The sequence below is a fragment of the Gouania willdenowi genome, chromosome 1 (genome assembly GCF_900634775.1).
Source record: "Gouania willdenowi chromosome 1, fGouWil2.1, whole genome shotgun sequence".
Lineage (NCBI taxonomy): Eukaryota > Metazoa > Chordata > Actinopteri > Blenniiformes > Gobiesocidae > Gouania > Gouania willdenowi.
The window spans coordinates 33,336,959-33,355,978 of NC_041044.1; the positions used below are offsets into that span (position 1 = coordinate 33,336,959).

Genomic DNA, 19,020 nt, shown 5'->3' on the forward strand with positions numbered 1-19,020 from the left:
CCGCCAAGTACAGTTTAAAAGCAATACAAGGAATTTCACTTTGTGGATGGTGTGAAGAACAGAAACACTATAATAATAATAATAATAAAGGATGGATATACACATATAAACAAGTACTGTAGGCAATATTGTCTTCATGTATGTAGTGCGGTGGGGGACCAGGTCTGTGTTCATGAGGATTTTCAGGTTAAAATCAAAACTTTTTTTTTTCTTTTTTAATCACTGTTGTGAGGCAAAACACAAATGTCTAATGTAAAATAAGTGCATTTGTGGTTTATATAATGCTATACATCAATAGGCCTGAGGAGGGCGATATCAAACGTTTAGATTAAAACAACAGCTGGATGGATTAAACACATCTGCATGAGACTGAAACATGTGGAAAATGAGAAGAAATAAAAAAAAAAAAAAAACAAGGTTGAGAAATCTTAGAGAGGAACAGTCTCTAGAAAAGGAACAAAGTGACGCTCCATCCCGACCTTTTTACAGGATGAAGCATTCTGCAGATACTGTGGTGCATCAGCATTAGTTTCTGTTTCCTAATTAGCTTTATTAATTAACAGGAACTTTGACTTTACATCATGAATATGTTCACTGGGTGTTTCAGATTTCTCCAGCATGACAGATGCTTGTTAGGATGGTTTGATTGGAGTTTACATGTTCTCCTTGAATGCGAATGCCAGAGTTGGGGTATTTGTGTAATTGATAATTAATTACAATTATGATGCACTAATAAATGTAATTGTAATTGGCATGGAAATTTAAAAAAATAAAAATTTACAATTATTTTAAAAATAATTGTAATCGTGAGGTATATTGACAGAAAACAAAGGTTCAGACCTCCACCCCAAAAATATTAATACCAATATTTTAGGATCAGGACGCACAACACGTAAACCAAGAGATGAGAAACAAATTGGATGATAAATAATATTTCTTACTACAGCTGATTTAAGACATATTATAAGATATGCTAACAGGAAGCTAACATAATATAAAGATTACATTTTATGGGCTTATTTATTGAAGGTTTAGCAATTTTGATTAATTGTAATTGAGAACGTAGTTGTAATTAACTTTCAGGAGGAAAATATATATTTTTAATTGTAATTGTCACCATAATCATAATTAAGTTGTAACTTAACACTGATAATTGAAGACGTTGTTGTAATTCAAAAATGGAATTGACCCCAACCCTGGTGAGTGCTTGTCTGTCTATTTGTGTTTGCCCTGTAATAGACTGGCACACTGTTCAGGGTGTACCCCCACCCTAGCACCCGCTAGTAGCGTGAGATATGCACTAGCAGACCCAGAACAGGAATAACTAGATCAACAGACGCTCAATACAGAACATGTTCCGTTTCCTTTTCTATATCCATGCTAAAAAACTTAACGCAAAGACGTTTGGAAATGTATTTTCAAACTTTATTCATCTCATAAACAAAAAAAAAAAAAACAACAAATCACCAAAGGTGGTAAACTACAAACAAAACACTGAGTCAGGCACTTCAAGTTCAGAAAACAATGAAGTCAAGAACAAAACATGACTGCAAGGCGCAAATGTTTACATCCATAGTTGTTGTGCCAAGGATCATCTGAGGATAAAACGAAGCAGTCACATGACACAACGCTAACAGAGGGATGAATACATCTTCTATCACACGAGCTGTGCTCTATTTGTTAGTATTACAAAAGCTGAGCAATGTATGAAACCGGTATTCCTGAAGCAATTTTGAACCAAGCCAAAATGTTTTCCAAAGGAAGTCAAGAATCAAAAACAGTAGGTGGCATATGTTCCATAAGTAATGTGTTGGAACCTTTTCTCTATAAATGTGATGGATTTCCTGTTTTTAAATCACCTGTGTCAAACTCAAGGCCCGGGGGCCAAATCTTGCCCTTCAGAGCATCCGATTCGGCCCGCAGGAGAAAGAGAAAATGACAGAGAAAACATAAATCATTGTGTAAATTACCAAATAATTCAGTTGTATGTTGTTGTTGAAAGAAATCAATTTTTTTTTTTTACAAAATTCTCAATTTTTTCTCAGAGTATTTCACAAAATCTCCCCAAATTAAAAAAAAAAAAAAAAAAAAGTCAAATAAATAAATAGATCAAAGGACATTTAAGTACCTGTTACTTAATGCTTAGATATTTTTGATGCCTTCCATACTTTGTGGAATTTATAACTGGAAGTGCAAACTTGGGCACGTCATCAATGCTGAAAATCTTCGTTTTCTCACCTAAAACCTGCAGCCCACTTCTAATCGAACTGGTCCGTATTTGGCCCTTGAACTAAAATGAGTTTGACGCCACTGACTTAAATCAAAGGTATGGATAGAAACATTTGGGTGGAACCTGGAACAAACAGGCAGTCAACAGTTACCATCATTTTACTAAATACGCCCACACAAAGATGTTCCGCTCCAGTAAACAAACACAGTCAACTAAACCAGTACTGTTTTTGAGAAACTAGCAACTCTTTTGGGGTTATCATTGCACTCGTGCTTTAACAGCTCACTTGAAAAACCTACGTCGAGGTTATGATGTTATTTCAGGCTGACGGAAACAGGTGGTGGATACAAAAACCTGAAAGTGTATCAGTGTTTGTTTTCATATAACTTCCTTCACCAGGTCCGTCTCAAATAAATATACCCTGCACATCATGAAATCTCTAATCTCTGAGTCACAGGTTAGCACAGCTACTAAAAAAACCCTGCTTCGAGTGGGATAAAGTGTTTTTAGGAGAGTCATTGGCACTTAAAAGGTTTATTGTTGCAACTCTGTGTAAAACAGATCTTGAATATGAACATTGGAAAACTACAGCAATTTATAACACAATAATATTAATACTAATAATAATTCAAATTCATTCAGCTCAGCAGAAATGGGGCAAAAACAGTTGCCATTCAACTTTGTAATGAGCTCAAAACCAAAACCGGACCTTAGCCCTTTGATCAGGGCTTTAGATAGTTGATAGTTTAACAAAAGAACCACGGTTTTATGTCAAAGAATAACATTCACACTAGAGCTGAGCGATATGAACTAAAACTCATATCTCAATATTTTTTCTCACAATGGTGATATACCAATACAAATCTCCATAATTAGTGTAATTTTCTCTATTACCAAAATAATAAAAAAAAAAAAACAACTGGATATATCTTGAATATTGATATATCGCCCAGCCCTAATTCACACTTGAGTTTTTCTAACCAATTCCAATGACGTCTCAGTGGTAAAACTGATCCCAAAATATAATTTAAATATTTAAGTTGGAGAAGTTGCTGAGAAACTTTCACAGTGATTCTTTCAACCAAACCTGTTGTGGTGCGGTTGGGGGGGGGGGGTTCTGAGGGGGCGGATCCTAAAAATTGAGGTCATGGATGGTTTGAGCTTTTGGTGCACAGGGAGTCGAATGTCGCCCTGTTTTGCTACACATTCGTTCGACACTTCGGGAAGATGGGTCCTCCCTCAAGCCTTCTCTTTCTTACTGCAGAGAGAGAGAGAGAGAGAGAGAGAGAGAGAGAGAGAGAGAGAGAAGGAAAAGTCACAGACGAGAAAGACAGGATGTCACATTTAAATACAAAGCACAAAGAAAGAGAAGCAAGTCTAGAAAATTAGCGTTCATACAGGAAGGAAAAGATGTGCTGATCATTTATGATTCTAGGGACAAAACAAGCAACAGCACAGTTGTAAAAGCTTGGATTGGAAGGAGAAAAAGAGAGTAAAGGCCCTATTTTGATGACGGAAGGTACAGGGAATGACTCGACTGAAGTTGTTCCGATACCAATACTGATACCCAGTTGCATAGTATCGTCCAATACCAATACATGCCAATACTGGGATGTTTAAAAAAAAAAAAAAACAAAAAACAAAATCGCCAACATTTTCTCTCGTGTTCGTTTGTTTTTCGGCAACATGGAAACGCGTCCCCACATTTTGTTCAGAGCGGCAGCTCAGGGCCAATAGCGATAGCGGAATGCAATGAACACATAACCATACGTGTTTCTGTAATCAGGAGTCAGGGCAGCAGTGAGAGTTGGGAGAGAAAAAAAGAAGAGTTTGATGCTGTAAATGGCATTGGCGTGTTAATATGTTGGTACTGATTCCAGCCTTTTAGTGCCTTATTTATCGGGGCCCCTCCCGATACTAGAATCGATATCGGCACAACACTAGACTCGATCCATGAGCAAACTTCCATCCATCCATCTATTTTCTGACCCGCTTGCTCCTTTTTGCTTTGCACCTTGTTTAGAGTCATCAAAATAAGGCCCAAGATCATAACATAATTAAATAATAATAAAACTGTTTTTTGTTTCTTGTGCAGAAAATGATGCAGCTTTGAAGCTTTGAGAAAGCAGCCTCTTATAAAGGTAAAAAGCAGGAAAGTGTTGATGGTCGTCAGGATTTCATTACAGGTCCTGAAAATAACCATCAACGTAGGCAAGCGATACAAAGAGGAAGATTCCAAAGCCACGCGTTGCTTATTTTCTGATAGAAAATGGCAGAAGATTCGGAAGTCATTCATTTCATGGTAACTCTGGTCAGCTCTGCTTACCACAACTGATTTCCACATCTTCAATGTGACGCCTGAAGGAGGTGGCACGAGAAAAGTGTGCAGAGTTGTCTAATTTACAGACACAAGAAGTAGGAAAGGCTTTGTAAAGAATTAGTTTTAAGTCCTTTTAGAAATTCTATAGTAAATAAAGTAAAAAAAAAAATGATGATGCTGGCAAACGTAGGAATATTAGATTTTACTATCAGACTATCAAATTGTGTTTAAGACTTTTAATAATTTGGACACAAACTGATAAGGGTAAAGAAGTGAAATTAAGTTTGAGAGAGACAGCGTAGCTGCTGAGAAAAAGCAACAGGAGCTCCTTCAGAGGAGCTCGACACGGAGAGTTTGTGCTTCTTGTGCTCTGGAGACGACGGTGGCAGAAAAAGAAAAGCTGTGCACTCGTACAGCCATGATGTGTTCAGGTTCTCTGGTTGTGTATCTTGCTTTACTTGGTCTTGGACTTGAACTTTTTCCCAAACGCTCTCTCCAGCTCGGGGACCGATAGAGTGAGAGTGAAGGAGCCGTCTGACTCCGACCGGACGGCCCGGGCTTGACGTTGAGGAGGAAACAATGTCACAGCACAATGAACAACAACACAACAACCCTTATGAAGACCAAAGGATCAAAAAGGAACAAAATACTGAATAATAACACCACAGACCAAACACATCTGTTGGGTCTTTAAACCTGTCTCCATACTGTAGGGTTTGTTTATCATTCAAAATATAATAGTTGACTTTATTTTTTTGCTTCATATTTCAAGACTTTTTCTAATTTGATGGGTACAATTGATTAAGCATAAAATTATCATAATATTTGCACATTGAACACATTTTGCACACACTGGCGTTCCTCTGGGGTCAATTTGACCCCCAGCTGTTTTAGCTTTGTCAAACTTATCTGTATGTGTGTGATACATGAGTGACCTTACACACCTACATCTGCAGGTGCAGAGTTGCAAACTAAAGGAGGACCAAACATAAAAGCTTGCATCGCAGCCCTTTATCATTCCTCATTGTGCTCTCTGTGTGTATTACAATCTGCACGCTCTACTCTCTTGAAAATGTCCTCTCGGAAAAGGTTTACTGTCAATGAGATTTTGGAACAGCTCTTTCACAGTGAAAGTGAGGAGAATGTGTCTGAGACAGAGGACTTTATAGTGAATAGTCCCAAATATGTTACACAAAGGGGTTAAAAACAGCGTTTTAAGTCAGAGTGAGTGCACTCTATGGATTGAAGGCCGGGTATTGCAATTAAATTTTCCTATTGGCTGAGATTAGATCAGTTAAATCTTTTTGGATCAGTGACGTCATTGTTTGCCTCACCCCCCCAATAAAAGATGGGAGGATCAATTGGTTTCCTCCTCTCTATGCAGCACTGTAGGGGTGGGGCTTTTGTGACTGGGCGTGTCTTAACTACTCTCGGAGCAACGCCCATAATCAAGGCATTTTTTAAATTCACCCCCTTGTGGCAGGTCAGCAAAAACCTGGGGGTTTAATTACACTTGAACTAAAAACCCGATATTTGAAATGATTTCACTTGGTAATTTTCCACTCTCAAGTACCCCCCGTAGTGCCACCGCGTAACCCTAGGTGTCGACGTACTCACATTTGAGAAACACCACCATAGACGGATGCATAGAAATGTTTTTACATCGTTCTTACCGTGATTTCTTGTGTTTGTCCCCAAAAATTGCCAAAGTGACTTCCCAACAGGTGTTTTTTTCACAGACTGAAAGTTGTGGCGGATGTTTATTTTGCTTCTCACACGTAAAAAAACCATTACAGCCAAAATGTTTTGTCTGGCGGACTGAGGAGATATCACGGGAAATACCGGGAACAAACGAGGACAAAAACGGCGTCCTCCTTGTCTGTTGCAAAAACACAAGTCAATCCCTGTAAGAATGAAGGAAAAACACCTTTTCTGAAAATGTCAATAAGATAGTGTTTCCATGGAGATCCAAACAAACTTTCAAGTGGCAATTTCAACCTAAAAAAAAAAGTAGCAACTTTAAGCATCTGTGAGTTATTTCAGGATCTTTTCTCATGCTTACAGTCTTATCCTAGTGTGTTGTCATAACTTGGGAACGTACTGTTTTCATTGGCTCAGGCTTCCTGACCTCACCACCGAGTCAATAATAAATGACTCAGTGCTCCTCTGTTAGACGCTGAGTGAAACATCACACATTAAGATAGAGTGAAGATAATGTGTCAGCACTGACTCAAAAACTGACCAACAACACGACCAAACTTTCCCTGCTAACAGACGGTCCTCACAGGTTACATAAGCAGAGGGAATTAGTCTGCATTGGCTTCAGAAACCATTTACAGTCTACTTTTAAACTCACTGCTCTATTCATTCCTGGTCATTAAACACAATGTTTATCAGAGCATAACTGATTGCTACACTCGCTAATCTCTCTCTAATTCCACTTTCGCTTTAGACTTACCCTCTTCAACTGCTCTCTTAACTTCCTTATCTCATCGCCTTCAATAACAATATCACTAATCTCTGTTATCTCTTGTCATGCTTTGAAAGATTTGATATTGTCCACCGTATGTCCATCTTCCTCTCCTATTACACTCTCTTAGATTAGAATGTGTCTAGATACTTGGCAGAAAAGTCTTTCCATGTCATTTCAACACATTTTCAGGACATCCTACGCACTTCAGTCTCAAAATATTTTGACATTTTTACCAATTGTCCCTTAATTATTCATTAGGCACACTGTAAATGTTTAGTTTGATCAGATGAACACTTTTTGAGACATGGCCAATTTAGTGAGGGGGGTATGTGTCGATTTTCGGGCGTCCTTATTTTTCTTCCATTTTTAGTTTCCAATATCTCAGGAACTACACCACATAGGAAAAATGAAAAGAAACCCTGAAATTTTTTTTTCCAATTTTAGAGGCTGGCATGTCCACCAGATAGGATGTATAGCAGATCTTTGTGTATATTCTGAGAGAGTAGGTAGAGCTTATAAACCAAATTTCAGTTTCCCATGTGGTGTAGTTCCTGAGATACTAGAAGCTGAAAATGGAAGGAAAATAGGGACACGCAAAAATGGACACGTACCCCCCTTCACTAAATTGGCTATATCTCAAAAAGTGTTTATCCGATTAAACTAAAAATTTACAGTGTGCCAATTGGATAATTAAGGAACAATTGGTACAATTTTCACCCAGTCTCACCCAGGTCATTGTTGTTCATCATGGCATTGGAGCCTCGGAGGCGCGGACCCTGCTGGGTGAAATGATATCCAAACTTCAACAGTGTGGTGTTCTTCTCGAGCATGCTGGCTATTTCCATCTCGACCTTGTTGCCCAGCGGCTGACTCTGCATGTTTGGAGCGAGGCGAGATGACGATTTTGTGGAAAGTTGGACATAAGAGACAGAAGTTGAAACGGTGTCAGGAAAACTTAAAATGGCAAGACAATAAATAGAAGAGTGAGAAAGTGTTTGAAAGGAATAAGCAGTGAGTCATGGATGTGAAACTATACAGTCTGAGCCTGAATTACAAGCGTTGCACTGAGGTGTCGGGGATGGCCTGTATACAGTACGGGACAGACATGCCCACACAGTTATTTCAGCGAATAAACCATCGTCTGTATCCACTGGTACCTGATTATCTATCTTCAGCTCTTGTAATACTGTGTTGTTTTGCAGTGACTCGATGAGGGCCAGGATCCCTGTGCCCGTGATGAAGTTGGACTCAACGTTGAGACATTTCAGCGTCGTGTTCACTTTTAACATATCTGCCAAGGCCTGTGTGAAAACAGAGTCAATCTTTGCTTTTTTAAACAGGTTTTTGTGTATAGTAGTCGTATTTTGGGTTTAGACAGTATAACATGTTGGAGAAAGCATGACAACAAAGTGGTGATTCAAGAGTTCCTGTTAAATCAAGCTTTAACACACATTAGAAAGGGTTTAGACTTACAAATGCCACGGGGTCGTTGCTCCGGGTTCCTACAATGCTGAACCTCTCCACCACAGTGTTCTTCTTCAGGCCATCAGCGTACGCCTTCAGAGTTTGGATAGGGATATTCTAAATATTCACAACAATACAGAAACATAAATACAAAGGTCACAGGATTTAGTCACTTAGTTTTAATAGTAAAGGCAGCAAAAACATACATAAAGAGAAATTAAGATCAATTTAAAAAGATAACTTCAGTACTTTTCATTTACAAGTCAAAATAATCCACACAGCATTGTCAAAGAAAAGTCTGTATTAGAAAATAATGTTTTATCTTTATATACAGTAGGTGTTGATTTAATAACCCTAATGAAACTAAAAGTCTTGTTTGTATCCTTACACTCCTACCCTGATGTTGTTGAGGTTGACCTCTATAAGGTCGGGGTCGTTCCTCTTTAGCCTCATCAGTGTTTCCTCAACATCAGTGGAGTTGGGTTCTTCATCAGGGACTGGTTTATACTGGGTGCACTGGATCACACCTGGACATATACAGAAGTAAGGTGTGCCCTCATTCACAATGAAGTAACGATCTGCATAAACGTGAGTCTTACAGTGAGAGCAGCATTTTAAATCAAACACGTAGATGTTGGCTTCTAGATCGACTGGTCAACTTCTACTTCTAACACTGTCTACGTCAGGGGTCACCAACCTTTCTGAAACCGTGAGCTGCTTCAAAAGTATTGAATGATCCAAACGGCTACCGGTTTGATCAATGCATGAAATTTTCACGGTTTCCCTTTAATTAAAGGGAAAGATAATAACAAAAACTAGCTGTAACTTAAAAAGGAAGGGAATGTTTCAAGATGCAACTTTTTTTTTCTTAATTAATGCAATTGTTTCGTTTTCATTACATTTCACAGGAAATCTTTATGTTCCTATTTTACTAGCCACTAACTAACAACTATTTAACCAATCATAAAACATGTCACATTTTTACAATTTAACAATTTTGTAATATTTTACAAAAATCCACATTGCATTTTTTTTCGATAACATGTCTTATAACAATCTGCAGCTTCTTTAACAAAATCTTATCTGCAACACTTAAACTAATTTGCCCCAATGGCTATGTAAATTTAATGCAAAAATGTACTCTATTAAAGCTGACTACATCTGTCCCCTGTATTTATCTTTGTGATTTTGAAGACTGGCGTGTAAATGAGATTTTAGACAAAGCTCGAACTTGAACATGTCCAGTAACGTTTCTTTTAGAGCACGGATGTTAAACTTTTCTTAGTTCAGGGGCCAAATTTGGGGCTGTTTGATCTCAAGTGGGCGGCAGATTATAGACGAGAAAAACTAGCAATTTCAACATTAATGTGCTGTAGTTGTGCACTTCCATTCTTCTACGTATAATTGATAAGTAAGTATGTAAGGCATCGATAATATCCAAGCAGTAAGTGACAGATATCAGTCCTTGAAGGATTTTCAATTAAATTGCTTAAATTTTTTGACCAACTTTTAATCAATTTGGGGAAATTTTGTTGAATAATTCGAATAAAATTGCAGCATCTGAAATATCTACAACTCAGTTGTATAGTAAATTACATAATGATTCATGTTTTTCAAGTCATTTTTACTCTTGTGCAGTCTGAATTGGATAATCTGAGTCTCCAGGGCTGGATTTGGTCCCCGGGCCTTGAGTTTTAGAGAGTGTAAAAAAGGAAACTTAAAATGTTGTATCTAGGGAAAAGAAACTAACATTACTCCAGCATGAGATCATTTCACTTTATTTCACCATGTCCAAATCCTCTCGCATGTGCCCTGCATGAGGTAATACTTTCATGACAATAAATGCTTTTATTTTGGAAATAATAAGTGAAAATACAATGAGTGATTGGTTCTTGTTCTGTGTCCAAACCAATTGAAGACAGCGCACACATTTCCAAATAAAGACATCCTCACATACTGTGTGTGTGTGTGTGTGTGTGTGTGTATGCGTTTTTACATACTGTTGAGGCCTTGCTTGTTGACAATAGTGCTGCTGGCCAGTGCTTCATAGTACTGCTGGTTACTCATCAGGGTGTGCATGCCCAGGATGGCTAAAGAACAATGGGAGGACAAAAGAATACTAGCATAAATGTAAGAACAACAAAAGAACCCATAACAGTAAAAAAAAAAAAATGCAAATACACAAGCACATGATCGAGCACAAAAACCGACCTCGAGTGATCCGAATAAGACACATTATTTCATTTTGATGGCAGACTACAATAGCTTTGTTGCTAAACTTCAACACAGATTTAAAAAACCCTCTCTAGCAGTTACAAGAAGTATGTGATTTCTCAGCAAAATAATTGTAGCAATAAATTACAATAATACTGCTTTTTTTGTTTTGGATTTATTATGTTGTGCATGAAATAATGTCATATATGGTATATAATGTAGTAAGAATAGAGAGTTAAAAATTCTAATATTCAAGCTGTATTACTCTGTAACGATAAGAGTGCAAAAATGTTAAATTCTGGCAAACAAATTACTCATATTGCGTGTTCAGTACATTTTGAGATACGCTAGTTTGTCACCAAATTAGAAAACTTCTTGAAATCAAGCTATAAAATGTTTGTTTTTGCTTAAAACCTACACAACAAATGACAGCATTACCTGGAATTGAAGAAAATCTCATGATAAAACCAAGCAACAAAAACAAACAAAAATTCTAATGAAACAACTAAAACAGGACTGAATCATAACATAATCTAACCGCTAGAACGGACATGGGCTCGTCTGTAAATGGTCGCATTTACTGGTTCAATAAACAGGAAGAGATTCAAATTCTGATGTAGCTGGTTATGATTTACAGCCCGCATAAACAGGACTGAATAATAACAATCTCATCGCTAGAACAGACATGGGCTATGAACTGTCGCATTTACAGACCTTGTAGTCGCTGTTAGCTTTCCAATAAACGGGAGGATATTCATCACCTTTATGATAAGTGATGACTAGGCCACTGGGAGTGAGACCCAAGGCCAAGACAGGCTGACTTGATAATAATGTATCATGTTTTTCTGCAGTCTGTGCCTTCTCCTCACCCTTCTCTGTCTCAGGTGTCGTGAAGCTGATGATGGCAGTTCCTGATCTGTGGTTCACAGCTCAACTAGTCTGAGACACTCTGATGTTCTATCTCTCTATCCTGTTCTGTTGGTCCTTCTGTCCACTAACCCCAACCAGTCACAGCAAATGACTGCCACCTCTGAACCTGGTTCTGCTGGAGATTTATTCCTGTTAAAAGGGAGTTGTTTCTTCCCACTGTTGCTAAACGCTTGTTCATGTGGATCTTGTTGAGTTTTTTACTTATTATGAATTTTATATTTTGATAAGCGCATTGAGATGACTTTGTTGTAATTTGCGCTGTACAAATAAAGTTGAATTTAACTACACAATGAAAGCTTTAAATCGAGGATTCAAAAGAAAACTTCAGAGAGATAATAGCTGAGTTTTTATATCAAGTCTTGAAACAAAAAGCTTATTTGTTCTTTGATCATAAAACCCCATCAGAGATCCCAATATGGCTGGAAAAACCAAATTGACGCAAAGTCAAGATATCAAAGCAGAAATGAATCATGAAGGCAAAACATCTACAGAGTTTCAGATATTTGTTAGTGAATGCTTTGTACATTAGTTGTGTGAGGGCAGGAGTTTAAAATGCAGGACTCAGGCAGCAAAAACCACAGTCCAGATATCATAAGGAGAGTCAAAAACCAAGTTCACGCACAGCATAGACATAAGCTGGTCATAAACAAGATGAAACACAGTCAAATGGGTCAGAGTGGAGGAACACAGCCTAAATACACCAGAGAGAGACGAGCTGATTAGCAGCAGCTGGGAAGCACAGGTGAGCTGAGTCAGGCTGATTAACAGAGCAGACGCTGATGTGACAAGATGATTAAAAAATGTTTTTTCTGTTAATGGAGAAGTCGTTCCCTTTGAATATTAAGTCATTGCAATTGTGGTTAGGATTTGATTAATCTGGTCAGTTTTATAATAAATATGTGGCCTTTAACAACAGTTTGGTTTAGAGCATTTGACCGAACAGGCTGAGTTTGATTAATATCAATATCACTACAATCTTATCCCTAAAGAGACTCCTTATAGAGAGCATACAAACACATTTATACAGTCAAGACTACTTACATTTTATGAGTTGTGTTCAAAGGATAAAATAACTTAATACCAGTTAATACAGGGTTCCTACAGCTTTACTTAAATTCAATTCAATTCACTTTTTATTGCCATTTGAAATTAAATTTAAGACCAACTTCTCAGTAAACATGAAAATAAAGCATGCGTCTCATTGACTTTTTTGATCGAGAGGTCAAAACAGAAGTTCGTGAAAAAATTCCAAACATTTTTGATTATTTTTCTCCCCATATTAAATTGTTTTCACTCTGTATGGGGAGCTAACACGCCAATGTCCTTTTTTCCTCCTCGAGCTGGTTTAGGGCCGGGGGTTTAACAACTTATTCACATTTGACGCAAGTCGGGGTTTGTATGTGCAAATGGGAGCATCTTTTAAAAATTGAATTTTTTGCCCAAATTTCACGGCTCCACCCTGCAAACACCGTAAAAGTTATCAAAAACCAATGGATCGCTATCAGTGTCCCACTTCTCTAGATGATCTCCAGCGATTTTGAACCCCGTTAGTGAAATGCCTTAGGAGAAATGAGTTAAAATACAACGTGAGTGAAAATGGCTCTGGACTTCCTGCGTATTTTTGGTGTTAGTGATATTTTTTTTACTTGTCTTGTCATGGTCCACTTCTGTGCTAATTTTCATGATTCTACGATTAGTTAATATTTTTGGCAATTCCTGCATCGTAATGCATTTTTGGCGTAGTTGGGGGCGTTGGCGCCTCAAATTTTTGCATTTTAAAATACTGTAGCCAGAAATTTGAGAAGAGCACGATTTAATTTTGTTTGAATTTTTGAGACTCTACATATTGGTGAAAAGTAGGAAAGTTGGTTTCGACACCGGGAAACAAAGAAGAAAGAAAGAAAGAAAGAAAGAAAGAAAGAAAGAAAGAAAGAAAGAAAGAAAGAAAGAAAGAAAGAAAGAAAGAAAGAAAGAAAGAAAGAAAGAAAGAATAATAATCCAACCCAATAACATGTTTCCCCCTTTTTGAGTACCACTATACATTTTCGGAAAGCGCGGGGGCATGCCTACGACATGACAAGGGTCTCTGGTCACTGACGGGCACGTGGCGTTCACATATGCTCCGCCCCTTCCCTCGTAGTGTAGCCACTATGAGAGCAAGAGGCCCTTCGCCAGCTCGTGGCGCTCAGGCCTAATGACAGTAAAATACACACAAAAAAAGACTAAAATAATCAAGATGACCACAAAAATAGTCAGAAATCTATAAAACAACAACAAAAATGCAAAAAATAAAAACCATTAAGAAAAGTATTTTAGAAAAATCTTTGTTGGACAGGCAATTTTTGTTACATTTACATTTTCCCATGTTGTTTATACATAAAAAAAATTAATATTACATTTTATTAACATAAATTTTGAAATGTGAGACTAATTACAATCATAAAATCATACTTATGTGTCAAAATGTAAGACTTTTGAAACATTGATTTAAGACATTTTACTGACCATTAGGCCTTATTTTTGGATTTATGAATTTAATGCCTTTTAAGACTTTTTAGGATTCGCGGGAATCCTGTAATATCAAAAAATGTTTCACTTATCAACAAGAAGGTTAACATCTCAGAGGTCAGATAATGAACTTTAAAAAACCTAAAATAAGAACAACAAAAAAGTTGCATCTTATCTGTGTGTGGTGTTCGATTATGGAAGAATTTAAAGGAGGATCTGAAAGAATGTACATAAGGAATATGATAATGTAATGTATAATGGTTTGTTGGATGTTGGTTCCTTCATTTTTTGGAGATTTATGTAATGCGTTGTACAAGGTTAAAAACATCTGTTGATACAAATCTAAATTCAATGTCTTGCTAAATGTTAGCAAATATTTCATTTCTGCAAGAAACGCAAAGCTTAAACATGCATCAGTCGTTATTCCCCAGCAGTGTAACGCTAACTATGCCATGCACAGTGGTGCACAATGGTGAGTAAAACGTGTTAGAGGTAAGATCCCAAAGTGCAGTCCACAGATACCCTGATTGTTGTTCAGCTAAAAACTCCAGCAGAGATGGAAGAGGTGGTGAAAATGGAGCGGGTGGTTGTGAGATGGAAGCAGCACTGGAGGAAATAGAAAGTGAGTTCCATGGAGGGATAGAAAATGAACAAACAACGCTTGTGCTGATTAGTGAAGAAAGAGAAAAGAAAAGATGAAATGATGTTCACATGTGTAAATATTGGGATGTTAAGATGACTGAGAGGAGTCCCTAAAATACATATGAAGTAATAGATTAAAGAAAATTACTTAAAAGTTGAATTTGAACATGTGAGCAGAAGGTTTAAACATTACCTGCAATGTCGCAGAGTTCAGCATCTGTCGCACTAGCCAGGGCTTCCTCGAGCTCTGGCTCCAGTGTAACGTTCTCCATCATGGGGTCCACTCTCTTTTTTGGTACAAAGGCTTTCCCTACAACAGCAACAAAATAAATGGTCAACTGACATGGACTGTAACATCAAATGAAACAAAGCCAACTGTAAGAGGGCTTTTCCTCTTGCAAAGATTTTCTTGTGACTTGGAATAACATGGCTGTTTTATTTACATGTAAACTTTAAAGAGAAGGCTGATCATCAAAATAAATATCCATGTCCTTTTGGTCAAACATATAAAAGTAGGTTTATCATTTTGAAATACAAACAATGGATCGAAATTGTAATACTCATACTCAGTCTGACATCAAAATCAGTATGTATACTCAGATGTATACTATATCGGGACATTTAGTTAAGTATGCACAGTGGGCACACTAGTCATACTCAACTGCCCCATGATGCATTGCGAGCAGAAGTAAAATCGTAAAAATGATTGTCTTCCATTAGTTTGTTTTTTTTCTTTTAACACGTTTGTAAATAGGGCTCTTGTTTTGAAGTTAACCAGAAGTTTTGACAGTAGCATAATGACTGGTCTCCGAAAATATTTGAAATTTTGGAATGAAATGCGTTTCCGTGAGTTTTATGAATCAAATGACCACATGTTGATATTCTACTTTCTCGCTTAAAATGCTTTGAGAACTTTCAAAGGTGGCGAATTAACGCCAATTTTTAGCCTCAGTGCGCTAACGGTTTTTGTCACTGTAGGCTCGAAATGCATCTTGGTAAACTTGGAAGTATTCTTCAGTGGGAATGTCACCATACTAATCATACTAATAGTACATAGTAGACAGTATGTACTCAATGAGTGTGTAGTACGTTAGTATGCGGTTTAGAACACAGCCAATGAGAAACGTTGAACAGCAAACATCGGCACCTCTCTTCTCTCCAGTGTAAGGCACCAGGTCCTCTTTGTCAGGATGCTCTTTGGCCTGTTTCTCCAGGTGGGCCAGGAGGTTGTCCCTCTGAAATGTCCCTGTTGGTGATTTCTTTGTCTGGTCCTTCTGTCGCATACCAGCAGGCAACAATGCGTTCTAGGGAATAAATGTTAATCACAATCAGAATCAGGGGGAAATTACATCAGAAAAATATTACAAATAAAAAGAATAAACACTAAAAGAAAGAAAGAGAAAGAAAAACGTACATAATGAAGTAAAAGACTGTTAACTGAATAAGGATTAAATACAAGTGAACACATTACAGTAGTAAAAAATAAAATATAATGAAATAAGATAAAAAATAATAATAACACAAATATAATACAGTTATATACAACGATTGAAGCCATGAGGTTACAGAGATGCATTGTAGAGTTTGATCGCCACAGGCAGTAATGATTTCCTGTGGTGTTCTGTGGAGCACCGTGGTGGGATCAGCCTGGTGCTCAAAGTGCTACTGTGACTAACCAGCACTTCATGGAGTGGGTGGGACTCGTTGACCTTCACCTTGGACAGGCTCCTCCTCTCTGTAACCACCATCAGCGAGTCCAGTTTCACCCCCACAACGTCACTGGTCTTGTGAATTAGATTGTTGGCGTCTGCGACCCTCAGTCTGCTCCCCCAGCAAACAACAGCGTGGAGGATCGCACTCGCCACCACAGACTCGTAAAACATCCTCAGCATTTTCCTGCAGATGTTGAAGGACCTCTCAGAAACATGCTTTGGCCCTTCCTGTAGAGGGAGTCCATGTTCTCCCCCAGTCTAGTTTATCACCACTCACAGGTATTTGTACTCCTCCACAATGTCCACACTGACCCCCTGGATGGAGACAGGACTGACTGGCCTCTTGGTTCTTCTCAGGTCCACATTCAGCTCCTTAGTCTTTGTCACACTGAGCTGTAGATGGTTCAGCTCACCCCATGTGACAAAACTGTCCACGGCAGCCCTGTACTCCATCTTGTTCCCCTCCCTGATACGTCTAACCACTGCAGAGTCATCTGAGAACTTCTGGAGATGACAGGTCTCAGTGCAGTAGCTGAAGTCTGTGGTGTAGGCGGTGAAGAGGAAAGGAGAGAGGACAGTCCTTTGAGGGACCCCGATGATGCTGATCACTTTGTCAGACACACAGTGTTTGCAAGTGTACGTACTATGGTCTGCCATACATGTCATTTAACATTGAATAATGTAAAAGAAAGATATTAAGCTCTAGGTAAAACAGAAGGTAGAAGGAATGACAAATCATATAATAAATTAATGACTGAAGAGCACATCATGGTTAAAATGTCAAAGCAGATGTGCTTTGCTCTGCACCCTCAAATTCCTGCACATGAAGTAAAACATCTGTGTCTATTTTAAGGAGAATATACTGTAGATCAATCTTTTGGTAAGATCTTTGTGCTCTTTTAAATTTAACTCCCACGTTTCTTATCTTAACTTCAGTCCAACACATGAGTGAGAAAAGTCTCAGACCATTACAGCTCCCAAAGCTATTTTGAACCTGCACACGCACTCAGAGCTGTTAGATGTAGGACTTAAAGCTTCATATCTTATCTCTTCTCTCACCACTTGCTCTCTATGCATTCTGTGACTTCGATAAAAATCTGACAAAGGTTGAATGGTGGACACATGTACTCTGCTGCACTGGAATCCATTAAAAAGTCACGTGCTCAGCAGTGGTGACGGGACGTTGGAGGTGGCAGCAGCTATTGCTACTTTTTCTCCTTAATGGTCTTACTCTTTACCATCATTATCATCCTCTTCCCTACCTAAGCCTTTCTCAAAGGGTGGCCCGTTTGTTTATTACTATTTTGAAACACCGCCTCGCTGCTTCGCAGTTGTGTGTTTTACGATCTTAGTGGTCAACTGAAGATGGGTCGGTGGCTTAAGAATACGCACTTAAAACTCAAATGGCATTTTGGGTTTATATAAATTATATATTATATAAATAATAATGTATTATATCAACTTGTAATATTTTGTTAGAGTATTAAACAGATCTATTGGTTTTGGATATTTGTTGAGTTCGATGGCCCGGCGTTTTTTTTTTTTTTGCGTCATTTGGTCAAAAATCCATAATCATCTTTGAGCTTATTGTAATTAAAAAATGTTCTGAGTGGACAGTGAATCTCTTCTCCTTCTCCTGGCTCTGTAAAATGAGCGTTAAAATATCCAGAAGCGTGACGCTCTGTGAGCTGTGTGGCAGGGATGAGCTGACGGCAGCAGCGGCTGCTGAGGGCAATACTAACTACAGAGTGGCATGTGCATTCATGTCAGAATCTCTAAAACACTGGAAAACTCTCCAATACCACAAGACAAAGTCCCAACATTTGTCACTATGTCTCTATTGAGGAAAAAAGTCACTTAGAGCTCCACACAGGATGCCGGTAAGGGAGGTTAAGTTTTGGTTTTGAAACAGGGGTCGAAGGGAGGATTCTACATACTGCAGCTTTAAGTGGCCCTTAGTCTGAAAAACGTTTGAGAAAACACTGCCCTACAAAGTAACCTTCACTACATGACCAAACCCTCCCAGCGTTGTCCTCTCCCTTTATCACTGAATAATATCACCCATATGAACTGTCCATCTGATTAATTTATTCAATCCTAATCCTGTCCATTCTTTGTTAGAGGAGTTCTGGTGATCACCTTTGATGTTTCACTTGACTTCCATCTTCTGAAGATGGCTGGATGTTGACAATTGAAAAAAATCCTGAAAAACCTTGGTTAAAATTGTTTGCTTTCCCGCCTAAAACCCGCGGCCCACTTGTGATCGAACTGGTCTTTATTTGGCCCTTGAACTAAAATGAGTTTGACACTCCTGCTTTAGAATATTTATTTTGATTCTATGTAACTGACATTGGGGATCAGTAGTAAGGCCTTTGAAAGCAAAAAAATCTGTTGCCCTGATCCACAGTAGAGAGAGACTTTCAGTCTCTTTCCCTTGCCAAAGCAACACGTGTGGTAAAACTGTTTTAAAGGTTGCCTGTAAATTAAACTACACTGTACACTGTGTGCAGAGGTGTTCTTTTCTCTG

The 19,020-nt window shown here is 38.1% G+C and overlaps 1 protein-coding gene across 3 annotated transcripts in view; it reads right to left on the reverse strand.

Annotated features, from left to right (window-relative positions):
- Window positions 1–1,479: 1,479 nt before the first annotated feature.
- Window positions 1,480–19,020, reverse strand: part of tmod1 (tropomodulin 1) — a 29,455-nt gene continuing 11,914 nt past the window's right edge. For 2 of the 3 annotated variants that reach the window (XM_028443347.1, XM_028443354.1), the window contains exons 5-13: window positions 15,929–16,085; window positions 14,975–15,091; window positions 10,488–10,577; window positions 8,884–9,014; window positions 8,497–8,604; window positions 8,181–8,324; window positions 7,751–7,895; window positions 5,009–5,108; window positions 1,480–3,488 (exon numbers count right to left, since the gene is read on the reverse strand). In XM_028443347.1, coding sequence (XP_028299148.1) covers window positions 3,470–3,488; window positions 5,009–5,108; window positions 7,751–7,895; window positions 8,181–8,324; window positions 8,497–8,604; window positions 8,884–9,014; window positions 10,488–10,577; window positions 14,975–15,091; window positions 15,929–16,085 — 1,011 coding nt within the window. In that variant the 3' untranslated portion in view covers window positions 1,480–3,469. The remainder of the gene's footprint in view (window positions 3,489–5,008; window positions 5,109–7,750; window positions 7,896–8,180; window positions 8,325–8,496; window positions 8,605–8,883; window positions 9,015–10,487; window positions 10,578–14,974; window positions 15,092–15,928; window positions 16,086–19,020) is intronic. The other variant, XM_028443356.1, reaches the window with a different exon arrangement.